This window comes from Eriocheir sinensis, chromosome 2 (assembly GCF_024679095.1).
Source record: "Eriocheir sinensis breed Jianghai 21 chromosome 2, ASM2467909v1, whole genome shotgun sequence".
NCBI lineage: Eukaryota > Metazoa > Arthropoda > Malacostraca > Decapoda > Varunidae > Eriocheir > Eriocheir sinensis.
The window spans coordinates 19,305,434-19,332,764 of NC_066510.1; the positions used below are offsets into that span (position 1 = coordinate 19,305,434).

Sequence of the window (27,331 nt, forward strand, 5' to 3'; positions counted from 1 at the left end):
GCATCGCCTCTCCTCCTCCTCCTCCTCCTTCTCCTCCTCCTCTGTGCTCCGGTAACCCTTCACGCCAACCTGCATCGCCGTAATTGCCTCGATTAGTTTCATCTCACGCAGCTCAAGGTCACGATGATGTCATTCTCGTAGTGTCGGAGGAAGCGTTTTTGGGTCCAATTATAACGCGATGTCATTACGGTGATGGCTGCTGCGGCGGCGAGAGCGAGGCGGTGAGACTTACAGTGGTGGTGGGAGGGGAGGTGGAGTAGGCTGGGGTGTGGTGAGGTGGTAAGGGTGACAGTGGTGGTGGTGGAGGCTGTGGTGTGGTGACGTGGTACGGGTGGTGCTGATTGTGGTGGTAGTGAAGGAGGCTGGGCTGGTGTGGACGTGGTGAAGATTGCAGTAATTGTAGGGGTGGGGAAGCAGGGATGTGGTGAGGTGGTGTGGCTGGCGCTGACTGTGGTGGTGGTGATAGAGGAGGCTGTGGTGTGGTGAGGGTGGTGAGACTAGCGCTGATTGTGGTGATGGTGGAGGCTGGGGACGGTGGTGCGGGTGACAGTGGTTGAGGTAGTGATGAGATGACCGGGGTGTGATTGTGTTGACAGGCTTTGTGATAGTGGTGACAGTGTGGGGGGCGTGGTAGTGGTGACAGTAGGTGGAAAGGGAGGCGGGGTGATGTTAAAAGTGGTGATGGTGGTGATGAAAGTGACAGTAGCATGGTAGTATTAAAAGTAGGCGTGATGGTGATGACAATAGGGGGCATGTGGTGATGTTAAGTGGTTGAGGTGGTGGTGACGATTTTGGGGTGGGGTGAAAGTAGTAGTAGTAGTAATAGTAGCAGTAGTAGTAGTAGTAGTAGTAGTAGTAGTAGTAGTAGTAGTAGTAATAGTGGTGGTGGTGAATAGTGACAGCTGGGGTATGGTGATGTTGTCTGGTTGTTGTGGTGTGAATGGTGTGGTGAACGTGATGACTGAACAGTGTGGTGATGATGATTGGTATGAGTTTTTTTTTAATCGAACATGACAGGTAAAACTCGGTTCATGTTTGGGGTTGTAGAGCGACGAAAAGTTGTGACTGTTGAATAAAAAAAAGTTACACATTCATTTTGTTCCTTTAATAACTTTTCAATATTTTGCTTTCTTTAGGTTATGAGATGATTTAGTGAGGCACCAGAAACGAAGGAATAGTGTTAAAACGAAATAGAAAACTGACAAATATATATCTAAAGGAAAACAATATAAACGAACTGTTGGGACAAACGGACAGGCTGATAAACATAAAAAAAGGTGAAGAAAACAAAAAGAACTTAAGGATTTCCTAGAACCCAAGGATATACGAACAAAAACAAGTGACTGTGAGTGGAGGTGAAGGGATAATAAGCTCATCCACAGCCAATACAACAAGAACACCAGATACAACTACAAAAACAACAATTACTACTACAACAACTACTTCTACAACCCAACCACAAGCCACCAAGTAGTCTTCGTCGACGCCCATCTCTGCTCCCCCTCCCTCCCCCCCTCACATGCCCGCAATGGCACGGAAGTTACAGAAGTTTATGATCCTCTTCGACAACCCGAACCTCCTCTACTTCCCCGGCCACTTCATCTCCGGCAGGGTGATCGTCGAGCTCGAGGAGGACACTTCGGTGCTTGGTGAGTGTGACGGATGGTGCTCTTCATTTTTTTTTTTTTTTGCATGTTTTTTTTTCTTTGTTGCGGTGTTTTTTTCTTTCTGTCTCTTTCTCTCCTTTTCTTTCAGGCTTTCTTCCCTTTCTTCGTTATTTTCTTTCCTTCTTTCTTTCTTTTTCACTTTCTTGTTTTTTCATTTTTTTTTGTTTTGCATGTAGATTTTTTTTTTTAAGTTTGTCTTTTTGTTGCGGTATGTTTTTTCTTCCTGTCTTTTGTTTCTTTCTTTCTCTTTAGTTGTTTTCTCCTTTTCCTTTTTTTTGCTTTCTTTTGCTGTTTTATTTCATTCTATCTTTCTCCCAATACTTCTTTCTTACTTTTTTCTTTCTCTCCTTTTCTTTCAGCCTCTCTTCCCTTTCTTTGTTTGTTATTTTCTCTCCTTCCTTCTTTCTTTCTCCATTTCTTGCTTTTTCATTTATTTCCTTTCCTCCGTTCTTTACTTCTTTCTCGTTCTCTTATTTGACTTAGTTTATCTTGTTGTCCGTTGGTCTAAGACAGGTTTTACGACTGTCTTCAGATATTTGTTTTATTTTTATATCATCTGAATAACCGCGGAAACCAGTGAGTTTATCTTGTTCTCCGTTGGTCTAAGACAGGTTTTACGACCGTCTTCAGATATTTGTTTTATTTTTATATCATCTGAATAACCGCGGAAACCAGTGAGTTTATCTTGTTCTCCGTTGGTCTAAGACAGGTTTTACGACTGTCTTCAAATATTTGTTTTATTTTTATATCATCTGAATAACCGCGGAAACCAGTAATACACATCCAGTAACCTTCACCACTGCATTATTTTACGTATTCTTTTTCTGACCTCATAGGAAACCAGCACCACACATCCAGTCACCTTCACCACTGTATTATTTTACGTATTATTTTTCTGACCCCACATTTTTATAGGAACAAAAATATGCCGAAATTCCCTCCATCCGGTTTCAGCAACAGAGGAATTCGTGTATTTTGCAACCCTCTTTGTCAATTCTACGTCGCCTATTTTGCTATCACTTCTGAAAGGTACTTGAAATATGTGTGTGGGGAGGGAGGGGGGGGGGTGCATGTATGTATGTGTGTATGCGTGCGGGTGTGATGCCTCGAGATTTGGGAATATTCCGGAGTTTCCCGCATGCACCGAGTTTCTAAACCGCGTCGCAACATTAGATAACTCCAAACAAAGGCCGCGGGCAAGGCTGTACGGCTGAGATAAGGTCACGCGGTCGTCATTTCACCGAGGGGCAGAATATCAGGAGAAAGTTCACTTGCTCGCGCCCCGAAAACACACACGGCAAACAACGACACGCAAAAATAGCCAACATGCTTGACCTGACTCGGAGAAAACGACAGTACAACCAAGAGCGAGAGAGAGACAGGAAAGAGCAGAGCCTCTAATGAAAATCGGGGTACAGGTAAGAGTCGCCAGGAACCTCTCCTCTCTACCCGGCAGCTTTCCATGGAGCCTTGTGTGGCGGGGGTGTGGGCGCCGGGCGGGTCTCTGGTTGCGAGGAAGCCAAGGTGAGGGTGAGGCCGCTTCACCTGCCTGGCTTACACACCTGCCTGACGAAACGACGCCAACACAAGGGAGGAAGAGGCGGCACACTAATAATGAAACAAAGCCAACACACCTCACTAGTCACTCGAGTCTAGACAACACACCTGAATAGAACATCTGACAACACTCACTCTCACTCGTTTTCTGTTCGCTTATCCTTGTGTTCCAGGAAATGTTTTAGTTTTTTTTTTTCTTCACCTTTTTGTTAATTATACTAGACGACACACCTGACTAACACACCTTATAAAACACCTAACAAACAAAGGAACACAGCTGATTAACACACTAGACAACACACGTGACAACACTCTCACTCGTTTTCTGTTCGCTTATCCTTGTGTTTCAGGAAATGTTTTAGTTCCCTTTTTTTGCTTTCTTCAACTTTTTCTTTTTGTTTATTATACTAGACGACACACCTGACTAACACACCTTATAACACACCTATCAAACAAAGGAACGCAGCTGATTAACACACTAGACAACACACCTGACCAACACACCTGACACCGAAACAACAAACGCAACACGAGCCTCACACAACACAAGGTTGGAAGAGTCCGCACACTAACATACATTAGCATAAAGGGCGGACGAGAGTGAATCAGAGTTGTAAATTACATGTAAATACTGATTATTTGATGGTGGTGGTGGAGGTCTCTTTTTACGTTTGTCTCTGTTGACCATCACCACCACAATTGGAGGGGCGGGGCTCAAGACGAAGAGATGAAGAGAGAGAGAAAGACGAAGAAAGACATATCCAGTAGGTGTTCCTCTATGTTAATGTTCTTTAAGCTCTTAGCACCGCGGCCCATGCATCATCTTTGGCAAACTTCTTGACAGCCCTACATTAAACCTGAAGAAGGGGCTCAAGAAGGAGGAAAAAAGAGACAAGTCCAGTAGGTGCTCCTCTATCGATGTTCTTTAAGCTCCCATTACTGCGAGCCATGCATCACCTTCGGCAAGCTTCTAGACAGTACTACGAAGACCTGTGTGCCTTCCTTCGTCTGGTACTCACTCACCTACTTGTGCTTGTGGGGAAGAAGCGAGAGTGAGAGTTGTCTATCGCTACCCAGTACTGGCGCGCGACCTCTGCTGTTAAGAAACCTGATCTCTACACACTGACCTAAATTAAAAGAGCTGACATAATGATACGTGTCAGCTTCTTAATGATAACTGACTGCTTTCGATTGTGCGAGCCTCAACACGTTTGTACGCAGCCACACCGCCAGAAAGATGTACAGCCTGGCGCTCCCACTCTGCACACGACGCAAAAGAGGAATTATTTTTTTTGCGAAGGCGTGAGAGGCGTGATTCTATCCAACTCATTATCTCCACTATCACAACGACCACCACGACTGAGAACATCCTCCATTAGCACCAACACTAAAAAGATATGAAGTCAGAACCAAAGAAATTACAGAGACGATTTTTTTTTGTATTTCGAAGGGGATGAAGAGAAGGAGGAAGAGAAGGAAGAGGAAGAGGAAGATGAGGAGGATTCTTATAGTGGAGGATCCCCTAAAAAAAAAATATATAGAAACCGAAAGCAGAGATGAAGAATAATAATAATGAAGAGGAGAAGGCGGAGAAGAAAGAACAGAAGCAGCAGAATGGAGGAAAAATTTGCAAGGCCATCATGCACAAACCATTACTTCTTTACTCTCGTTCCCAATACAACCTAGATCTGCCTTTCACCTTAAGAAACGGACGCTGCACAGTTAGAACACTACAAGAAACGCCAAAGAATATAACCTGAAGGAAGAATTTTCTGAGGCATTTCGCAAACTCCCCCGAATAACAAGACTCCTACTGGAAGAATCTTTGAGGCATATCGCAAACTCCCCCGAATAACGAGACTCCTACTGGAAGAATCTTTGAGGCATCTCGCAAACTCCCCCGAATAACGAGACTCCTACTGGAAGAATCTTTGAGGCATTTTGCAAACTCCCCCGAATAACGAGACTCCTACTGGAAGAATCTTTGAGGCATTTTGCAAACTCCCCCGAATAACGAGACTCCTACTGGAAGAATCTTTGAGGCATTTCGCAAACTCCCCCGAATAACGAGACTCCAACTGGAAGAATCTTTGAGGCATTTTGCAAACTCCCCCGAATAACGAGACTCCAACGGGAAGAATCTTTGAGGCATTTTGCAAACTCCCCCGAATAACGAGACTCCAACGGGAAGAATCTTTGAGGCATCTCGCAAACTCCCCCGAATAACGAGACTCCAACGGGAAGAATCTTTGAGGCATCTCGCAAACTCCCCCGAATAACGAGACTCCAACTGGAAGAATCTTTGAGGCATCTCGCAAACTCCCCCGAATAACGAGACTCCTACTGGAAGAATCTTTGAGGCATCTCGCAAACTCCCCCGAATAACGAGACTCCTACTGGAAGAATCTTTGAGGCATCTCGCAAACTCCCCCGAATAACGAGACTCCTACTGGAAGAATCTTTGAGGCATTTTGCAAACTCCCCCGAATAACGAGACTCCAACGGGAAGAATCTTTGAGGCATTTTGCAAACTCCCCCGAATAACGAGACTCCGACGGGAAGAATTTTCGAGGCATTTCGCAAACTACCCCGAATAACGAGACTCCGACGGGAAGAATTTTCGAGGCATTTCGCAAACTACCCCGAATAACGACTCTCCTTATCCTCATCAGCGCCACTTTTATGCAACTTTCGCCATCAGTACCTACAAATGCGCCACCCCCCCAACTCCACTTCCTCGCACTCTGTTCCACCAGTCGTCGCATCATAATGGGCGGAAGAGCAGCAAGGTCTAGGGGAGGAGGGAGCAGCCGTCTCTCGTCTCGGCAGCTCCGCCCTCAAGGAGAAAAAAGCACACTGGGGAAAGAAGAGAGTGAGAAGGGGATTTACTTGTGGCTAGACGCAGGCAAGAAGTGTCGAGAGAGAAAACAGCCAGGGAAAAGATGGAATAAGAGGCAGAAAAAAGGAGATAGAGAGGGAAAAGAAGGATAGAGGGAAGGAAAGGAGGAGAAGGGGACGTATTTGCAGGTTGGACGCAGGCAAGAAGTGTCTAAGAGAGAAAACACCCAGGAAAAAGATGGAATAAGAAGCAGAAAAAGGAGAAGGGTTAAAGAAAAGAAGGAAGGGGGAGAAGGGGACGTATTTGCAGGTTGGACGCAGGCAAGAAGTGTTGAGAGAGAAAACACCAAGGAAAAAGATGGAATAAGAGGCAGAAAAAGGAGGAGGGCAAGGAAAAGAAGGACAGGGAAAAGGAAAGGGGAGAGAAGGAGACGTACTTGCGGGTTAGAAGGAGACACGAACAGTTGAGAGAGAAAACAGAAAGGAAAAACGAAAGGATAAGAAGCAGAAAAAAGTAGACAGGTGAGGGAAAAGAAGGATGAGAAGAGGACGTACTTGCAGGTTAGAAATAGGGAAGAACAACTGAGAGAGAAAACAGAAATGAAAAATGAAAGGATAAGAAGCAGAAAAAAGTAGATAGGGAGGGTAAAGAAGGATAGGGGGAAGGAAGGGGACTTGAGAAAACACAGATAAAAAAAAAACAGGGGATAAGAAGCAGAAAAAAAGAAGATTGGGAGGGAAAAGAAGGATAGGGGGAAGGAAGAGGGAGAAGGGTACTTGAGAGAAAAAACGGAAATGAAAAAGATGGGATAAGAAACAGAAAAAAAAGGAGACAGGGAGGGAAAAGAAGGATAGGGGGAAGGAAGGGGGAGAAGGGGACTTGAGAGAGAAAACGGAAATGAAAAAGATGGGATAAGAAACAGAAAAAGGAAACAGGTAAGGGAAAAAAGGACAGGGGGACGGAAGGAAGGAAGGGGGAGGGTTGGAGGATCACGAACAAAGGAGAGAATTAATGTGTTCAGAGCGAAAGAAAAAAAAACACGAGAAAGAAAGAGACAGAGCAGGAGAGAGAGAGAGAGAGAGAGAGAGAGAGAGAGAGAGAGAGACCTTCATCCTACAGACAAAGACACGTTGCGAAAGAAGAATTAACCGCAGCATAAGAGGACATCTTGGCAATACGAGAAAAATGGACGAGAAATAACCACGCAGAAGATAATGATAGGCTACGAGTTACAGATCACGAGAGAGAGAGAGAGAGAGAGAGAGAGAGAGAGAGAGAGAGAGAGAGAGAGAGAGAGAGAGAGAGAGAGAGAGAGTCTTCTTAAATATCCCCCACATTGAAGGTACATGAAAGGAAGCATGACTAGAAATCGCAGAGAAGTGTAAGAAGGGAAATGAACTGATCACGAACGAAGATAAAGCAAAAAAGAAAATCTCCGGAGAGTGGAAGATCTGGAAAAGTAAAGGAAGAAAACGAAACCAGGTATGAAGAGGAGAAGAAAGAGAAGGAGGTGGAGAAAGATGATGAGAAAGAGGAGTAAGAGGAAGAGGAGGAGGATTTTTAAAGTGGAAGATCCCCGAAATACAGAAACGAAAACAGAGATGAAAAAGAATGATAGTGATGACGATGAGGAGAAGGAGGAAGATAAAAAAAAAATATTAAAAGAGGAGGAACCCAAAAAGAAAAAGACGGAGCAGAAGAAACCGAAAGCAGATATGAAGAAAAGGGAAAAGGTGTAGGAGGAGGAGGAGGGAGAAGAGGAGGAAGAGGAGTTGCAGGTAATGAAGGTCTGAGTCAGGCAAGGTGGGGGAGGAGAGGCGAGGGGAGGTAAGGGGGAGGGGGAGCGATGGGGGGGAGGGGGGAGAGTGTGACGTCACGGGGCACCTTGAGAGACAGGACCCAACCAGCACCTCGTCCACGCATACCGCTGAGACCACGACCCCAGCACGACGATGACCACGACGAGGAGGAAGAGGACGAAGAAGACGACAAGAGATTACAGAGATAGCATAAACAGCAGCTACGAGGATCCCAAGACGACGACAAAGATAATGATGACAAAGGTAATGATGACGATGACTGTGACGAGTTCAACGATAACAGACAGTTGCTACGATGACTTCAATAACAAAGACAATAACGATGACGAGGAAGACGACCACGAAGACAACGATGACGAGTACATGGATATCAAGACCAGTTACGATGACTCAAAAGGATAGTAACAAAGATGAGAGGAGCGATGTTGATGACGATGCCGAGTACAATGATAACAAGACAAGTAAAAACGTCGACAACAACAAAAAAAAAAAATCGCAAAAATAGATGATTATGCGAGTGAGGACGATTAATGTGATGACGATGACGGTGGTGGTATTATGAGAGACAACAAAGCAGCCATTACTTCTGTTGCTCTTGCTATTATGATGATTATTATTTTTAGTGTTATCATTATCATCATCATTAATATGGGTGCTGTTAAGACAAGTGGAATGTTATGTGCAATTAGTAAAACGCTCTCTCAACATTATGTCATTATCTTACCAAATAATGACCACACACACACACACACACACACACACACACACACACACACACACACACACACCATATCAATTGCTACCACTAGCCTCTCGTTGTCTTTGTGCAGTATATTTAATGAACGTTCCTTTCTTCCACATCGTTAACACAATAATATTCGTCGCCACACCCACCCACCCACGCAAGACCCTGAGTCCACAATGAAGGACCCAACCCCCTTACCCACAGCTGAGAGAGAGAGAGAGAGAGAGAGAGAGAGAGAGAGAGAGAGAGAGAGAGAGAGAGAGAGAGAGAGAGACACACACACACACACACACACACACACACACACACACACACACACACACACACACACCACGAAATTCCTTCCATCAGCGTACTCAGTTATCCATCACATTTCTCTTCCTCCTCCTCTTCCTCCTCCTCCTCTTCCTCCTCCAGCTCGCCACTTCTTATACGTCTCCACGGCCACCACCACCATCACCACAATCAGTCACGCCACCATGAGACACATCAAATAATAATAATAACCTTCCTCTTAATACCTCCACTTCCCTCCCCTTGCATCCGCCGTCCTTTCCCTCCGCCACCACCGCCACCACGCACCAGCCTCACCACCACCACCTTCCCTATCATCATCTTCCCCACCATAATATCTAGTCTGCAAGGTACCGCATTTGCCATCCTAGAAAGTAAAACCGCAGAATGTAAAGACAGAAATGATAGTTTGATAACCAATGTTTTGTTAGTTTTTATTTATTTTTTTCTCTCTCGCCCATGAAGTCCTTGGATATGTATGGGAACTGATATATGTCATAGAAGTGTGGTAAATGGTTAAGTGACGTTCTCTGTAGTGCCTTGGTTACGTTTATTTGTTCTCTCGCCCATGAAGTCCTTGGATATGTATGGGAACTGATAGAAAGCATAGTACTGTCAATAATGGTTAAGTGACATTCTCTGTAGTGCCTTGGATAAGTTATAAAAATAGAAAGGCGAGTGGCAGAAGGACTCTAGAATTACTTGCCGTCGTGAAAATGGATTAATTTTAAGAAGTCCTTCAAATGAGCAGAGATGACTTGTTACTTTAATTAATTCAACGCGTAGAAAAGTTTGAGTGAGTAAATTTCCTTGTAAGAATTAAGCGAATCACTTTAATTCATTCAATGGGTCATATAAAAAAAAATGCTGTAGGAGAGTTTGTGAATTAAGTCATAAGAATACAAAGAAGTCACTAACCCATTGAACGTGCTGAATTAAATATAAGCCACGGGAAAGTTTGAGCGGACTAACAATTTTATAACAATAGAAAATCATCGTGTTCACATGTATTGTAACGGGAAGAAAAAGGAGTGTTATTTTAGGAGTGTTCCGGCGAGACGAGTCATGAGGGAGTCGGAAATCCTCATGTCGACAGAGCTGTGACCTCGACGGGCGGCGCGGCATCAGTCAGTCTCCACGTCTTGTCTGCCGCATTACGAGAAGGACGAAATGTGATGGTGGTGGTGGTGGTGGTTGGTCGAGGCGGTGGTGGGGGTGATGGTTTAGGGGGGGGGGGATGAAGGCAGCGGTAGCGACAACGGAGGCGACCCGCTGCAGCCTCCTCTTACAGCGAGTGAAAGCGAGGAGTAGATTTCTATTTCATTTCTTTTCTCTCTCTCTCTCTCTCTCTCTCTCTCTCTCTCTCTCTCTCTCTCTCTTCCGTTAATCTATTGACATAACGCGGAAACACACACACACACACACACACACACACACACACACATACACACACAAGCACCACCCTACCGTGGCATGGTATCCCGCCTTGCAGCAAGTGGAACAGGTCCAGTCAGCCCGCCGCCCGCCAGCTCTACGTCACCGATTGAAACACACACACACACACACACACACACACACACACACACACACACACACACACACACACACACACACACACACACACAAGCACACACACACACACACACAAAGCAGGAGAGGAAATGCAGATATGTGGCCAGCGTCCTTCGAAGTAAAGATGTTTTTTTCTGTTTGTTTTTCCTGTTTGCTTTACCTGCAGCGGTGTAAAATATTTTCTTAACGTTTGAAAAGTATTTGGTGCACCTCAGCCGAGTAAACATAAACATAACTGTGTGTGTGTGTGTGTGTGTGTGTGTGTGTGTGTGTACGTCATTCGTATTCACGGCCACAAAACAGCGGCAAGATCAGCGTCCCGGCAATGAGACAACCGTCCTCAGCCGTGTATGTCCTCAGCGATAAAAGACACATGAGTGAGTGAGTGAGTGAGCAAGTGTCTGGCTGTGTGTGTGTGTGTGTTTTCCAGACTACAAAATTGCCACATGAAAACTTTTACATTTTCTATTTCGTAACTTTATTGGTATCCTCGTCATTACAAAACACAACCTCTTGAGACTCACCATAAAGCACCATAAAGCTAGAATTGTAACGTTAGACTAAAACACACACACACACACACACACACACACACACACACACACACACACACACACACACACACACACACACACAGACAGACAGACAGACAGACACCCACTCACTCACGAACTCTTGTTTTTTGTTTTTTTTAATTCTCACTGGTTTCACACACACACACACACACACACACACACACACACAAGGCCTCCCTCACGTCCACAAACACCATCACTGCATGACAACGCCCAGCACACCTGTACCTGTGGCCCTCCTCGGCACACCCACGACACACCACCACGCCAACACACCACTGCAACCTCGCCCATCAACACCACAACCTCCCTCACACCATCCAAGTGCTTCGTGACTCCTCCCTCGCCGGCCATCATCATAATACCCTCACACAGTCACATCGTTCACCTCAGCACATAACCAAAGCGTGTGTCGTGCCTCCCCAATCGCCCTCCAGCACAACAGCCTCCTTAACTATCCCTAACCACCTACCTCGGCACACCACCTGATTGTCTAGTGCCTTTCCGTCCACCCACGCGGCGTCGCAGTCCTTGCCGCGTCACGCTAGCCTCGCTGTGGGACGAAAAATGACGCAATGCAAAAAGTTTTCTCACACACGCGGCGAGGGGCGGCGGGCGGCGAGGGTGACGAAGGCGGCAGTAAGTTGGCTGCTTTTGGGGGTCTTGGGGGACGAAAAGAAGCGTGTGTCATGACGACGGTGACACGGTAGGGAGCGTGACCTAAAATGGAGATCGGGTGCCGCGTGTCAGATCTTTTATTCGACTCTGGAAAATTCTCTCTTGAAAACGGTGTTCCGCCAAATAGGCACTCCCCTCAGCAAGAAGGCTTTTAGGGGTTTTCTGCTTCTGGCGGGTCACTACAAAACCTGAAGCTACCACGAGCCTCCGGTACCACAATAATGACTACGTTAGAAGGTAAAGAAGCAGTACCTTAATGGCTGCCTGCAGGTGAGGATTTTATGGCGCGAACATTTTTGCCTAATTTCTCGAGGCGACGCGGGACGGCCGACAAGTGAGAGGGAGGAAGCGTTGCGACCAGTGAGGCAATCGTGGTTTTGCTCCCACTCGAGGAAATGTCGCTTTTCCCCCTCCCGGTGACGCCCCCGGAGCAGTGCCGCGCCCGCCCCTGACAAGTGCACGACTCGGCGCCGCCTCCCGTGCCGTGAGGAGGGGCGGGGCGGGGCGGGGAGGGGCGGGGGCGGGCCTCCCATGCTGGCGACATTTGTTAAGCTCGGGGCTGTGGAGGAAAGGCTTCTTCGTGTGGTTACTCGAGGAAACGGAAATGTAGGGTCAACTACTATTCTATTGGTTTAGAGAATAATAATGAAATATATGATTTTTTTTATAGTAAACACCTCAAGGGCAATAAACAAAGGGAAAACAAAAGAGCCCGCTAATCGCTGCTCCTGCACAAGTAACACAAGGAGTGGCCACAAGAGAGGTCAAATTCGAATGGAGGATAGACGGATGGATGTCTACATTTACTCTAAAGAATTGATAAAGTTTTCCCAAGATCACAGAATGGCCACGAATCATAAAAAAAAGCTAAATTCGAGATCGACTGTTTTAGTAATAAGCGGCGTCCCACGATGAAACGCACGATGCACACGAGAACCCCGAGGCCTAGGACAACCCTCTACACCAGTCTTTCCTGTTCGTGCATCCGTGACACAGAGGGCACTGCGTGACGGATCGTTCCGGAACTAATACTCTCCCACTATGCCAAATCGCTCTCTGCACCAGACTTCACTGGATACACACACAAGAAAAAAGAAAAAAAACATAAAGCAAGACAGCAGCAGTCTCAAATTACGGGAAAGTAGTTTTGGGTCACAATTCGAATTCCCAGATGAAATTGCATCCATTGAATTCTGAGACATAATTCATGTTTCTGCATCTATTCCTAATGCACGCATCTATCTGTCCTAGGTGTGTGTGTGTGTGTGTGTGTGTGTGTGTGTAACGAATTTCAAACTTGCACATGAGCACTAATTAACACAAACATAGAGACATGAAGCAGAGAAAATGATAGTTAAGAAGAGAACTTGTTACTTTGGTGATGAATAAAGTTGTCACGGGAAGGGCAGGTGAGGCAGGTGAGGCTGGGTGATGCGGGGGAGGGTGAAAGGAAGGGGGGGGGGGGGGAGCGGAAGGAGGAATTCCGAAAGTGAACAGGAAAACTCGGCTACCAAACTCAAACCACAACACAACACACGGGAGAGAGAGGGAGGCTGTGCACATGTAAGGCAGATGGCGTTCCCTTGCCGGCCCCTCCCACACTCTCCACCACTCAGGCGTTTATCATCTGTCACATGTTTACTTCCTCTCCCTCGACTTTTACTTACGATAACCATAATTTCCGAACAAATGGCACCTTTAATCTCTGTCAGGTGGCGCACATGGCAATCAGTTGTGTGTGTGTGTGTGTGTGTGTGTGTGTGTGTGTGTTTTGTTCTCCCCGCCTGCACCGCACCGTGAATGTACACAGAGGAACAATGGGTGTGAGTGTGTGCTCATGAGGGAATGATATCTGACGCCTCAATCCTCCGATCACTCATTAGCTCGCTCTCTTTACATCTACGCTTCCGCTGCACTCTCCCGCTGGCTGGTTTCGTGCACTTCGATTCTTCTTGATCCATTGTTTTTCCTTGCAGATCATAAAACAGGAGTAATAACTGATTCTCTCTCGCTTTGTAACCCACCCCTGCTATTACTTCTCCTCTTCCTACTAGCTATACTTCTACTAGCCTACTACTGCCTAGACTTCGACTCTTCATACATAGTTTTCTTTTCAGTCCTCAAACAAAGAAGTAATGATTGATTCTAGCTTTGTAACCCACCCCTGATATTACTTCTCTTCCTACTGCTATACTTCTACTAGCCTACTACTGCCTACGCTTCGATCCTTCATACATTGTTTTTTTTTCAGTCCTCAAACACAGAAGTAATGATTGATTCTAGCTTTCTAATCCACCCCTGCTACTACTTCTCTTCCTACTGCTATACTTCTCCTACTAGCCTACTGCTGCCTACACTTCGACTCTTCATACATAGTTTTCTTTTCAGTCCTCAAACACAGAAGCAATGATTTATTCTAGCTTTCTAACCCACCCCTGCTACTACTTCTCTTCCTACTGCTAAACTTCTACTAGCCTACTGCTGCCTACACTTCGACTCTTCATACATAGTTTTTTTTTTTTCAGTCCTCAAACACAAAAGTAATGTTTGGTTCTCTCTCGCTTTCTAATCCACCCCTGCTACTACTTCTACTTCTACTCCGCCCCCTCCTCCTCCTCCTCCTCCTCCTACTACTACTACTACTACTACTACTGCCTAGACTCCGATTCTTATTAATACATTCTTGTTTTCACTTAGAGCCTCAGCCACGCCAGTGATATTTGATTCTCGCTTTCTAATCCCCTTCTGCTACTTCTACGGCTCCTACTACTACTATTACTACTACTACTCTGACTAGTTTACTACTACCCCGATTCTTCTTGATATCTTGTTTTCCTTTCATATTCTCAACCGCAGCAGTAAAGTTTTATTCTCTCTCTCTCTCGCTTTCTAACCGCCCTACAACTATACTTCCTCTTCCTACTACTACTACTACTACTACTACTACCCTGTTACTACCTATCATCTCGACCACACATAAACCATTCCCTTCACCTCACCCGCCCACCCGTACACCCACATAACTTTCCCCCTTCACCCACCACCACTACTGCAGCCACAGACGTAAAAATAAGGAAAAGAAGAAGAGCAGCAGGACCGGCCCGTTAAAAGTTCTTCTGACGCGGCGGGTGAGTTTTTGGGGCGACACTAAAAGAAAGTACGGCGGTAACAGGTGACTGACTGACTGAGAGGGAAACTGTGGATGGTTATAATTACTTGTCTGCAGTGAGGAAGAAAGGCCATTATGGTGACGCTTTGTGTGTTTGTGTGTGGGGAGGGGAGAGGGGAAGGAAGGGGGTTGTGTGCGGGGGAGACGGAAGGGAAGGGGGATTGTTTTTTTGTTTTTTGTTTTTGTGTTTTTTTTGTGTGTGTGTTTCTTGTGTTTTTTTGAGTTTTTTGTTTTTAGTGTGTTTTTGTGTTTTCTTGTGTGTGTTATTTTTGTGTGTGTTTTGGTAAGGTTGCTCATTATTATTATTATTAGGATTTCTGGGACTTGATGTGAGGCAGTTGATTAAGAAAGGGAAGAGGGATGGATGGAGGAAGACAGAAGGAAGGAAGATAAAGATGGAGGGAAAGAGATAAAGAGTGATTTGAAGCGAGAAAAAAAAAGGAAGGATGTTTGAGGTTTGTGTCTGTGTTTGTATTTTTTAAGGAGTTACAGAAGGAAATATGTGTCGAGTGGTCTTCAAGCTTTTATACGTTATTCAGCTTATATATATTTTTTTTTGGGGTGGGTGGGTGAGGGTCTAGAACTTATCTTTGTTACTTAAATGGGTCAGTGATGCATTCTTTCTGGAAAATAACGTTGAATAAGACAATAGGCCTCTCTCTCTCTCTCTCTCTCTCTCTCTCTCTCTCTCTCTCTCTCTCTCTCTCAAACACACTGTCTTGTTCTTCATAATCAACGAGGCGTATTTCAGCCTTGACATTATATACATCTACTTGGCAACCTCTGAACTTCCCCTTACTTCCCCTCCCTTCTCCCTCCCCCTTCCTTCCCTCCCTCCTCCATTCCCCCTTCTCTATCTAAGCAACACCTCCTCCCCCTCACACACTCCCTCTCTCGACTTACAACAGCTCCTCCCTCTCCCCTCTTCCTCTATCTCGTCAGTCTTATTGCTTCCTCTTCCCCTCTTCTTACTTCTTTTTCCCCTTTCCCTCCTTCTCTTATCACTCCTTATCCCTATGAATCTCCTTCCACCATTCCTCATACACTCATTCACTGGTCTCATCTCATTCTACCCTTTTCCTTTCTCCTTTCTCTTTCTTCTTTCCCTCAGTCTCCCCTTATCATTCCCATTCCTCCATTCCTATACTCGCAGTTTGCCATCTCATTCTCTCCCTTTCCCCTCCCCTTCCTCTTCTTTCCTCCCCTTATCACATATCATTCTACCCTTCCTCTCCCCTTCCTTTTCCTTCTTCCCCTTCGTCTTCCCTCCTTCCCATTTATCATTCCTCTTCTTCCATTCCTCACACTCATAAGCTTGTCATTTCATCCTCCCCTTCCCCCTCTCCCCTTCCTCTTCCTTATTCCCCTCACCCTCTTTTTATCATTCCCCTTCTCATCTCATTATAACCTTCCCCCTTCCCCTTCCCCCTCCCTTATCAGGTCCACCAAACTCCACCCTCCACCGTCCCTCCTTTCCCTCCCTGCCCTCCCCTCCGTACCCCCTAAATCTGCCTCCCTGAGCAAGGCCACATAAGGACAAGGACGAGGGACTCCCACGCGGCTGCAGGTGGGCGGGACGGTCCTGAGGCTAACAGGTGACAGGTGTTAAAAAAAAGCGATGGTGATGATGATGATGATGATGATGAATAGGAGGAGGAGGAGAGGAGGAGGAGGAGGAGTTGGAGGAGGAGGAGGAGAAGGAGGAGAAGGAGGAGGAGGAGGATATTAAAGTAGTAGAAGAAGCATTCGTAGTTGTAGTAGTGGCAGTAGTAGTAGTAGTAGTAGTAGTAGTAGTAGTAGTAGTAGTAGTAGTAGTAACAACAAAAACAACAACACAATAATAATAATAATAATAATAACAAAAACATAAAATTTCTCAAAGTTTTCCGAGTCTTTGTTCTCTCTTCCACCTTTACGTTATTTTTCCCTCCACCTCCTCCTCCTCCTCTTTATTATCATTATTAAAATCTTGCACGTCGTCCTTGAATGCATATTATATTTATCCTCACCATGTTTTTTTTCCATTATTTTTTTTTTTTGCTGGTTTTTCCTCTTGACTGCTTCTCACTTTCTCTTTCTTTGTTAATTTCCTCTTGCCCATTCCTCTTCGTGTTCGTAAATATTTGTTCTTATTATCTATTATACTTTGTTTTTTGTTTTCTTCGCTTAGCTTTTTTAATTTTTTTTTAATTTCTCTTATTTACCAACATCAACACGACTGTCTGTTTGTGTTTTCTCATACCCTTCTTCTTCTTCTTCTTCTTCTTCTTCTTCTTCTTCTTCTTCTTCTTCTTCGTCTTCTTCCTCTTCTTCTTCTTCTCCTTCTTCTTCTTTCTCCTCATTCTTATCTTTTACTTTTTCTTCTTCCTCCTTTTCTTCTCCTTTTTCTTCTTCATTTCCTCTTCCTCTATTTCTATTTCCTCTTCGTTTCCTCTTTACTCTTTTTCTTTTTTTCTCTTTTTCTTCATTTCTTTTTCTTTCTCTTTTTTTTCTTTTCCCCACGTCCTTATTCCTCTTCTTCTTTTTCTTCTTCCTCTTTAACTTCCTCTTCTCCTTCGCCATCGTCCTCCTACTCCTCCTCACCACCACCACCACCACCACCTTCAGACAGCAGCAGAGTCACGCCCTGCAGCACAACACAACACACGGGCCGCCCTCCCAGCAAGTCTTTCAACACAACACAAGCCAAGAGTGACGGAGAGGGACGTTTCATTCTCTCTCTCTAGATTGTTCTGTGTTGACGCTGACACGGGGAGGGAGGGTGGTAAGGGGGGAGGGGGGGGAGGGGAGGAGCTTACCTAATAATGCTTTTCTAATCTCTGCTGCGTCTCTGTTTCCTTGATCGACTGTATTGTGTGTGTGTGTGTGTGTGTGTGTGTGTGTGTGTTTTAGCTGAAGTGATAGTTATAGGCTACATTATTTACTATCGTTGTTATTGTTATTTTTTGCTAATGTATGTCTTTCATTTTTATTGTCTTCTTCCGTTTTCTTTATCTCCTTCTTTTTCCTCTTCTTTATTTTCTTCTTTTCTTCTTTTCTCTCCTTTCCTTTCTTCTTTCTTCTTTATCTTTTGTGTTCTTTTATTATCTTTTCTATTTTTTTCTGATTTTTCTTCTTCCTCTTTTATTTCTTCTTTATCGTTATCATTATGTCGTTTTCCTCAGTTTATTATTTATCTTCCTCCTCTTCCTCTTTCTCCTCCTCCTCCTCCTACTCCTACTCCTATTATTCATTATTTTTTCATTCTTATTCTATTACTTATTCTATCACAATAAATCTTCATCACCAATACCCAGTGACGTACTGGTTCCCTCATCACAAAAGGGCAACAAGATCATTCATAAATACAGCAGCACGTTGCAAATAATTAACTCCCTCCTCTGGTTCCGAATCTCACCATGAAGGAGTTACGGTTCTTAATCCCATTCCGTCGTAAAGAAGCGGAACAAGTGAATAACTGATCCTGATTTTCAAGTTTCTGCACACGTTTGAGAACTCTCAGGATTCGACGTTTTTGCACTGAAATTAAAACCATCATGTCGATAAGAATAACGGTTCGGTGATTGCAGGAAAAAAAAAAGAAATCTGAAGTTGTTAAAGACTAGAAAAAGGGGCTTGTGGATTTAGCGGCGGAATAAACTCGTGTGTGTGTGTGTGTGTGTGTGTGTGTGTGTGTGTGTGTGTGTGTGTGTGTGTGTGTGTGTGTGTGTGTGGTGAGTGCATGGACGGTTGACAATACCACCGATAGACCTACCTCCATTTGACAGTAGGATTTAGCAATAGAGCTGGTGATCGCTAGAATGAGTTGTCGGTTGAGGAAGTGATGAAATAAACTGCTCTTGTATGTAGTGAGTGTAGAAACAATTAACAATACCAAGAATATTAACACTACCAACTCCATAAGATAAGTTTATTTTATTATTATACGGATTCTTCAACGATTTAGTCACATGTATGAATGAGTAGGTAAACTCTTTCCCAACAGATACAAATCCTCTAAACTCTCCGTGACAAATCAAATCAATGACCACTTTGAAACATCGTAGCAAAAGAAGGCTACATTTCACATCTCGCCTTTCCTACGTTAACTTATATGTAACTTCTTTAACAGGTATACATTCAAATTCTCATGTTTAATTTACCACAGGCAGGAGAGGGAGGAGGACAGGAGTGGGTTGGGAGGAGTCTTCTTGCTTCTCGGTTCTTCCCTAACGCCTGCAGCATAAACCCAAAGAAAGAATATAATAGGCCTCTAAAGTGATGAATAATCCTCTCAACCTGCTCCTCAAGTCATTATGTTTTATGGTCCTCCTCCTCCTCCTTCTCGCCTTCATCCTCGTCCTCAACCTCCTCCTCCTCCTACTTCTCCATTTCTGTACTCGTTAATTCCACTTCTTTTAGCACCTCTTTGTTGACTCTCCACGTTTCGGTCTGAGCGGTGCGTGAACCTCAACTTGCCGGGTGATAGTTTGAGCGCGATAGTCCACAGTACCACGGAGCGTTGTTCTTTTCTAGAGGGCTTTAAATACTCCTCTTCCAGCCTCCCCCCAAGAAAAAAGGTAAAAATCGGGGGTCGGCGATATCAGAAATGCGAAAGCTTGGTTACCTCGATGTACCTGTGTGACGTAATGAAAGCAAGACGGTGTGTGTGTGTGTGTGTGTGTGTGTGTGTGTGTGTGTGTGTGTGTGTGTGTGTGTTTGCCTGAATGTGTAATATATACTCCTGCATTTAGCAAGACAAACAAAAAATCACCACTCATTAAACACACACACACACACACACACACACACACACACACACACACACACACACACACACACACACACCTGCCTTCTTTCCTTCGTTACGTCACAGGTATATCGAGGTCACCCAGATTTCGCATTTCTGATTACGCAGATCCACGATATTTTTCCTTTTCCTTTTGGGGGGAAAGGAAGTGAACGATTTTTGTCCATAATTTTTTTTTTTTGTAATGTTGCCGGAAATACTCGCAATTTGAATGTTATTATTCTTGCTCTCGTTGTTGTTTTCGTTTTAGTAGTTGTTGTTATTATTGTTGTTACTCTTCTTGCAATAGGTGTTGACTTTGTGCATATTAAACTCCCTGCCACTTCTTGAACGAGCCTGACATGAGAGGGAGAATGGGAAGACTGAAGGAGGTAAGGAAGGAAGGAAGGAGGGAAGGAAGAAAGGACTGAACGCTGAAGGAAGGGAAGAGGAAAAGCCAACAGAGGAAAGAAAACAATAAACCCAAAAAACGGAGAGGAAAAATAAGAGGTTGTGGAGGAGGCAATTCAGAGGAAACTAAAGGAAAGATGACGTGGAAGAGAAGAGAAAAGAGCGAAGGAACAGGGCCGGATCAAGGGGGGGGGCCAAGGGGCCAGGGCCCCGGGCCACCCACCAAGAGGGGGCCTCCCACCAATTTAAACAATACAGGGGGCCTCCCACCAATTTAAACAATACATTTTGATTTAATAAGGTTAGTATTGTAATCATAACTAAACGAGTGTCAGTACCATGTAGTCAAGTGCCTGCACGTTTTCCTTTCTTTTGTTACCATGGTAATCCATGCAATTTGGATGGTCCATTTTCTCTTACGACAATAAGAGAGAATTGGCCCAGCTGTGTGATGTTAATGTTAATTAAACCATTAAAACCAAAAAAAATAAAACATTTCCCCGATTTTTTTTCTTTTGCTTCCCTGGACAGTCCAGGGAAGCAGGCGTAGGTTTTGTATCCCCGGGTTTATAGTGGCGCCATCTACACATTTCAACATTCATTATTGTCATTCTTATTACTAATGTTAATATATAGAAATACAAAGACAAGTATTTGCATATGTCTTCTGCGTGGCTTCCAAGAAATTGAGGCCGTTGGCGGAATGGTCCTCTATATCTATATACAGCTAGGAAGGTTCACTGGTCCCCTATTTATCATATTTTTAGTAATAATAATAGTAGTAGTAATTGTTTATTGTTGATATTATTGTCATTTTTATTATTAATATTATTATATAGAAATACAAAGACAAGTATTACTGTATTTGCATATGTCTTCTGCGTGGCTTAAAAAAAATGAGGTCGTTGGCGGAATGGTCCTCTATATCTATATACACGAAGGCGCAAAACAGGGCCCATATAGTAAAAATAGTAGTAGTAATAGCTTATTGTTGATATTATAACAGTATGAAAATAATTAAATACATGCACATACAGCTTACACGTTGTTACATTTATTAAAAAAAAATTGTATCACAGTTTCTCAGAAGTAAGTTATTTAAGTGCTGTTTTAGTTAGTATAAATTATAATAATATGAGGCGTGGCGACATTAGTGCAGTGGCGACTATTTTAGTGTTGTCGACTGTATCATTGGTTACTGTATCTAAAAAAAATGTAATAATGCACCAAGTTTGGAGTCTGGTTACTCTGGTAGTGTGATTCTAAACATAAAATTATAATTCACGTTGCGGAAGTGTTTTAGGGAGCTTTAATAAGGAGTAAAACTGTATTTGATAATGACTTGTATTTGTAATCCCGTTGCAAAGAGTCATGTAAACAACACTTTGAAGAGAAGTGCGGCGGCTGGGGTGAGTAGCCGGGCCCTGCTTGTATTATATTCTTGCCATTTACTCCTTCCCAGACTGATTCATGTTATATTGACGCCATCACGGGTAGTACCATTGTATTTTATTTTGAATTTATGGATATTGATAATCGGAAGAATAGTCCCATTGTATTTTATTTTGAATTTATGCATATTGATAATCGGAAGAATAGTCCCGTTGTATTTTATTTTGAATTTTTGGATATTGATAATCGGAAGAATAGTCCCATTGTATTTTATTTTGAATTTATGGATATTGATAATCGGAAGAATAGTCCCATTGTATTTTATTTTGAATTTATGCATATTGATAATCGGAAGAATAGTCCCGTTGTATTTTATTTTGAATTTTTGGATATTGATAATCGGAAGAATAGTCCCATTGTATTTTATTTTGAATTTATGGATATTGATAATCGGAAGAATAGTCCCATTGTAGTGTTTCCTAAATAAAACCGACCTAATTAGTATTGCACTATTTTGGCCATTAGATTAATTAGACTTTAGTTTGTGGTGTATGCAATGGGAGTTGGAAAGGGGGCCTCCCACCAGAGTAGGCCCCAGGCCTCCCACCAGCTTAATCCGGCCCTGCGAAGGAAGTAAAATAAGAAATATATGAAGGAGTGTACTGAAGGGAAAACTGTTGATTGTAGAGAGCGGGATGAAAATGCAAGAACTTAAAAGAATATCGACAAATATAGTAAAGGGTCAAGAAAATACGAAACAAAGGAAAAGAGGAAACAAGTGGAAAGAAAAAAAAATAAGAGTGGGCTAAATAAAAGTTACTGATTGTGAAGAGAATGACGTCTTTGTAAGTGGTAATTAGATAGTTGTAGAAAATAGCTGATGTTGAAGAAATAGTAAAGGGTTAAGAAAATACGTAGCAAAGGAAAAGAGGAAACAAGTGGAAAGGAAAAAATAGGAGTAGGCTAAATAACAAAAGTTACTGATTGTGAAGAGGATGACGTCTTTGTAAGTAGTAATGAGATAGTTGTAGAAAGTAGATGATGTTCAAGAAAGCTAGCAGAAGGGAAAAAAATAAAGAATGCAGAAGTGAAAGTTAAAGAGAAAAGAGGAAGAAAAAAAGATTAAAAAGAATTCATCAGCAAAAGTAATGAAGAAAGATGAGAAGAAAAGAGAAAATGAGTCCAGTAAAGTAAAGGAAATAGATTGATAGGAAAAAAGGAGAAAAAATCCAGACGTAGATGTAAGGAAAAAAAACGTGAAAAAGAAAGAGAAAACACGTGAGGAAAAGTAGAGGAGGAGAAGGATGTGAAAAGAAAAAGAAAATCCGGAAGTAAGAGCAAAGGAGGAAAACGCAAAGGAAATAAAATAAGAGAAAGTAAAGTAGAAGTAAAAGCAAAGAAGAAGAATGTGAAGAGAAAAAAGAAGGGAAAGTAATTCGAAACAAAAGTAAAGGAAAAAACTGAAGAAATTAAGAAAAAAAAAATGAAAGTAGAAGCATAGAAGAAAAATGGAGAGGTAAAATAAGGGAAAAAAAAAACTGAATAAACGCAAAAAAAAAAAAGAAAAGACAAAAGAATAAAAAGATAAAAGTAAAACAGAAAATGGAAAGAAAACGAAGAAAAATGGAAAGAAAAAAAAGGAGGAAAATAATCAGAAATAACAGTAAAGAAAGAAAATGGGAATAAAATAAAATAAAATAACTCACAGGCAAAACAAATGTAAAAAGATGTCGAGAAAAAAACAGGATAAAGGAATAGAGAGGTGAGGGGTAAAGGAGCGCTAAGCAAACACGTCCTGAGCCGCCTAATTGGGCAGGTAGGAAGGAAGGCACTCAGGTAGACACACTCCTTACTCCGCCGAGCACGACTGCGGAACACACTCGTCGGCCCACTCATGCACGCAACACACGCACACACTCACATACGCACTCACTTGCATGCATTATTTTTTCATCTCCATCTCCTTCTCTCGTTTCCATTTTCATTCACTTAAGTATGTATTTAGTTCCTCCGTCTCTCTCTCTCTCTCTCTCTCTCTCTCTCTCTCTCTCTCTCTCTCTCTCTCTCTCTCTCTCTCTCTCTCTCTCTCTTGATATTTGTCTTTCTCATTTCTATCTCTTTCTCCTTTGCTTCCTTTCTCTCCTACTTCCTCTTTTTTTCTCCATTTTACTTATCTCTCCTGCATTCCCTTTCTTTTTAGCTTTCTCTCTCTCTCTCTCTCTCTCTCTCTCTCTCTCTCTCATTCATTCATTCATACTATCACGTGTATTATCTTACTTAATCCCTCCCTCATTCACTCACTCATATACATTCTCTTATTCACTCCATCCATCTCTCCTTCCCTCCCTCCCTCACTTATTCACATACACAGTACTCATTCATTCACTCACTCACACACGCATACTACACATACTTCGTTTTTTTTTTTTTCATTTTCTGCTTTACTTTTATCTTTTCATTCTTCTGTTTTCTTTTTTTTCTTTGCTTTACGTTTATTCAGTTTTTTCCCTTTATTTTACCTCTCCATTTTTTCTTCTATGCTTCTTCTTTCATATTCTTTTCTCACTCACTCGTTATTTCCTTCCTTCTTTCACTCACTCACGCACGCACTCACTCACTCACTCACGCACGCATATACTCAGTGTCTACCTCTGGGGAAAGTCAAGTTAATGGCCTATAAGCGATATAATAGATAAAACACCAGATGTTCTTAATCACAACAGTATTTCTCTGAACAATAAGGAGAATGCAATCGCTTCAACCGGGGAGGAGGAGGAGGAAGAGTAGGAGGAGGAGGAGGAAGAGGAGGAGGAGGAGGAGGAGGAGATTGCGGAAGATAGTAAGGAATATAAAGAGGAAAACAGATGAAGACAAGAACAAAAATATCAAGAAAAAGAAAAAAAGAGGAACGAAAACAAAAACAAGAAGTACAAGAAGAGAATAGGGAGGGGGAGGAAAAAGAGAAGGTGGAGAAAGAGAAGAAGAAGGAGGAAGAGGCGGCAGACGGACAGGATACACAGAACACTATTGGCGGTGAGGAAAAAAAAAAAAGAATAGTACACACGTAGGCATGACAGGAAATTGAATTGGTAATATGTCGCACGGCAAATAAGGTCCCGTTAGTGTGTGTGTGTGTGTGTGTGTGTGTGTGTGTGTGTGTGTGTGTGTGTGTGATATAAGAGGAAAAAAAACATGAAAAGGAAGGCAAGAATTAGGAAAGAAGGAAAAAGAAAGAAAATAAGAAAGAAAAGAAAGAAGGAATGAGCAAACGAAGGAGGGAAAAATAAATAAAGGAAGGAAGGAAGGAAGGAAGGAAGGAAGAAACGAAAAAATGAAGCAAGGAAGGAAGGAAAAAAGGAGGGAAGAAAGAAAGAAAGGAAGGAAGGAAGGAAAAGATAGGAAGACGCAGAGAATGGAAGGAAGGAAGATAGGAAGGAAGGAAGAGTGAGAGAGGGAGGGAGGGAGGAGAGGCTTCACAGATACAACCAGTTAATCCAACATACAAACGCAACGTGAATGAATAGACAACTGTATTCTTTAGGGGGGAGACACATCCGTAAATACCCGTTCGCAAATGTTTGGCCAATGAAGTAACATGGACGTGAAACTGTGTCGTGTAACTGTAAGACTTTTTCTCACTCATTAGAACTTCAACCCATGGAAGGAAAACTAGGTAAAGTACAATACAGCTTGACATGGTTTAGATGAAAGGATAATGAACGCAATTTTGAGTTGGAGAGACATGAAAAGCCACGCAAGTAAGTAAAATATGTGAAGACGTACAGCTTTTAAGAATGAGATAAAAAAAAAAATAATGAACGTAATCTTGAGATGGAGAGACATGAAAACCACGGAAGTAAAAATATGAAGACGTACAGCTTTTAAGAATTGGATGAAAAAGATAATGAGCGCAATCTTGAGTTGGAGAGACATGAAAGCCACGCAAGTAATGAAAAATGTAAAGACGTACACCTTTTTCGTGTACTAGATAAAAAGAAATGTATGTAATTTTGAGTTGGAGAGAGATGTAAGACCGCGGAAATGAGTAAAAGCGTGAACACAGAAATTTTAAAAAGAGGAGTTATTGCCAGAAGAAAAATATACCAAACCATAAAAGAAAGACACGGAAAACACCATAATAAGAGTGAAACAATGCAGAATATAAAAACCACGCAGCTACGGTTTTCGTGTATTGGATGAAAATGAAATATACGTAATCTTGAATCGGAAGGATTTGAAAACCACGCAACGCAGTACAAATATAAGACGGAAATTAAAAGAAGTGGAGTTATTACCAGAAAAAAATCTAACAGACCCTAAAAATAACACGAAAAATACAAAGATAAAACTGAAACAATGCACGATGACGAAAATGCGAAAGATGGAAATTCTGAAAGAGGAGTTATTACCAGAACGAAAATAATATAACAAACTCTAAAGAAAAAACACTAAGAATAAAACTGAAACAATGCAGGATGATTTTAACCGAAGTCGTAACTCACCTGAGTAGAAGAAAAAAAATGTACATATATATTCGACTTCAAACTTTCGCAAGACACACAAAAATATCATCATCCCAAGTAAATGAAAACTCGTAACTTATCTATAAAAATATAAAAATCTGACAACTTTTTCGACATACACACTCGCAAAAAAAAAGAAAGAAAAAAAACTAGAAATATAGGACGCTTAAAACCGAGAACAGAGCAGTGTAAGGCGTCTGTCTGTCTGTCTCTGTCTGTCCGTGTCACGAGAGAGAAATGAAAATGTGCACAGACAGACAGAGAGACAGCTGACGAGGCAACATTTTCACGGAACTCGCATGCAAGTCACCGGGAAATCACACACGAATGACACAACGCGGCCGGAATAATGCACATCCCGGTGACGAAGTGCAAGGCGAAGGAAAGTAAAGAAGTATAAAAAAATGCAAATTCACCAAGATGAAACACGCTAGCAAGAGGAGCAGCCGAAAGAGATAGATAGATAGATAGATAGAGAGAGAGAGAGAGAGAGAGAGAGAGAGAGAGAGAGAGAGAGAGAACTTGTACATCCGATCGAAATACGTCATCAAATATCGGTTATAATTTCCTCTCTGGCCTTTTCAGTCTTCTCATATCTTCATTTTCCTGTTTTTCTTCTTTTTTTGTCTTGCCTATCCCACATCCTATCACATCCACATCCTATCCCACATTTCTGTCGTATTCATAGGCTACCAATCTCTCCTTTCTGTCTTCTTTCCTGACTATCATGCTTCCCTTACTGTCATTTTGCTCCCCTTCCTGTCATTTTCACCGACTATCATGTTCCTCTTTATCTCTTCCTTGCTGACTACCATGCTCCTCATCCTGTCTTTTGCTCCCCATTTGTCTTATTTACCGACTTCCATTCTCCCCATTCTGTCTTTTTGCTTCCCTTTCTGCCTTCTTTGCTGACTATCATGCTCCTTCTCCTGTCTTTTGCTCCCCATTTGTCTTATTTACCGACTTCCATTCTCCCCATTCTGTCTTTTTGCTTCCCTTTCTGCCTTCTTTGCGGACTCTCATGTTCCCCTTACTGTCATTTTGCTCCCCTTCCTGTCTTTTTCACCGACTATCTTGTTCCTCTTTATCTCTTCCTTGCTGACTGCCATGCTCCTCATCCTGTCTTTTCCTCCCCATTTGTCTTATTTACCAACTTCCATTCTCCCCATTCTGTCTTTTTGCTTCCCTTTCTGCCTTCTTTGCTGACTATCATGCTCCTTCTCCTGTCTTTTGCTCCCCATTTGTCTTATTTACCGACTTCCATTCTCCCCATTCTGTCTTTTTGCTTCCCTTTCTGTCTTCTTTGCCGACTATCATGCTC

General features: G+C 42.8%; 1 protein-coding gene across 5 annotated transcripts in view; it reads left to right on the forward strand.

Annotated features, from left to right (window-relative positions):
* The window catches only part of LOC127000894 (arrestin domain-containing protein 17-like), a 65,320-nt gene that overhangs the window by 832 nt on the left and 37,157 nt on the right, over positions 1-27,331 (forward strand). For all 5 annotated transcript variants that reach the window (XM_050865030.1, XM_050865018.1, XM_050865010.1 and 2 more), the window contains exon 2: positions 1,137-1,649. In XM_050865030.1, coding sequence (XP_050720987.1) covers positions 1,520-1,649 — 130 coding nt within the window. In that variant the 5' untranslated portion in view covers positions 1,137-1,519. The remainder of the gene's footprint in view (positions 1-1,136; positions 1,650-27,331) is intronic.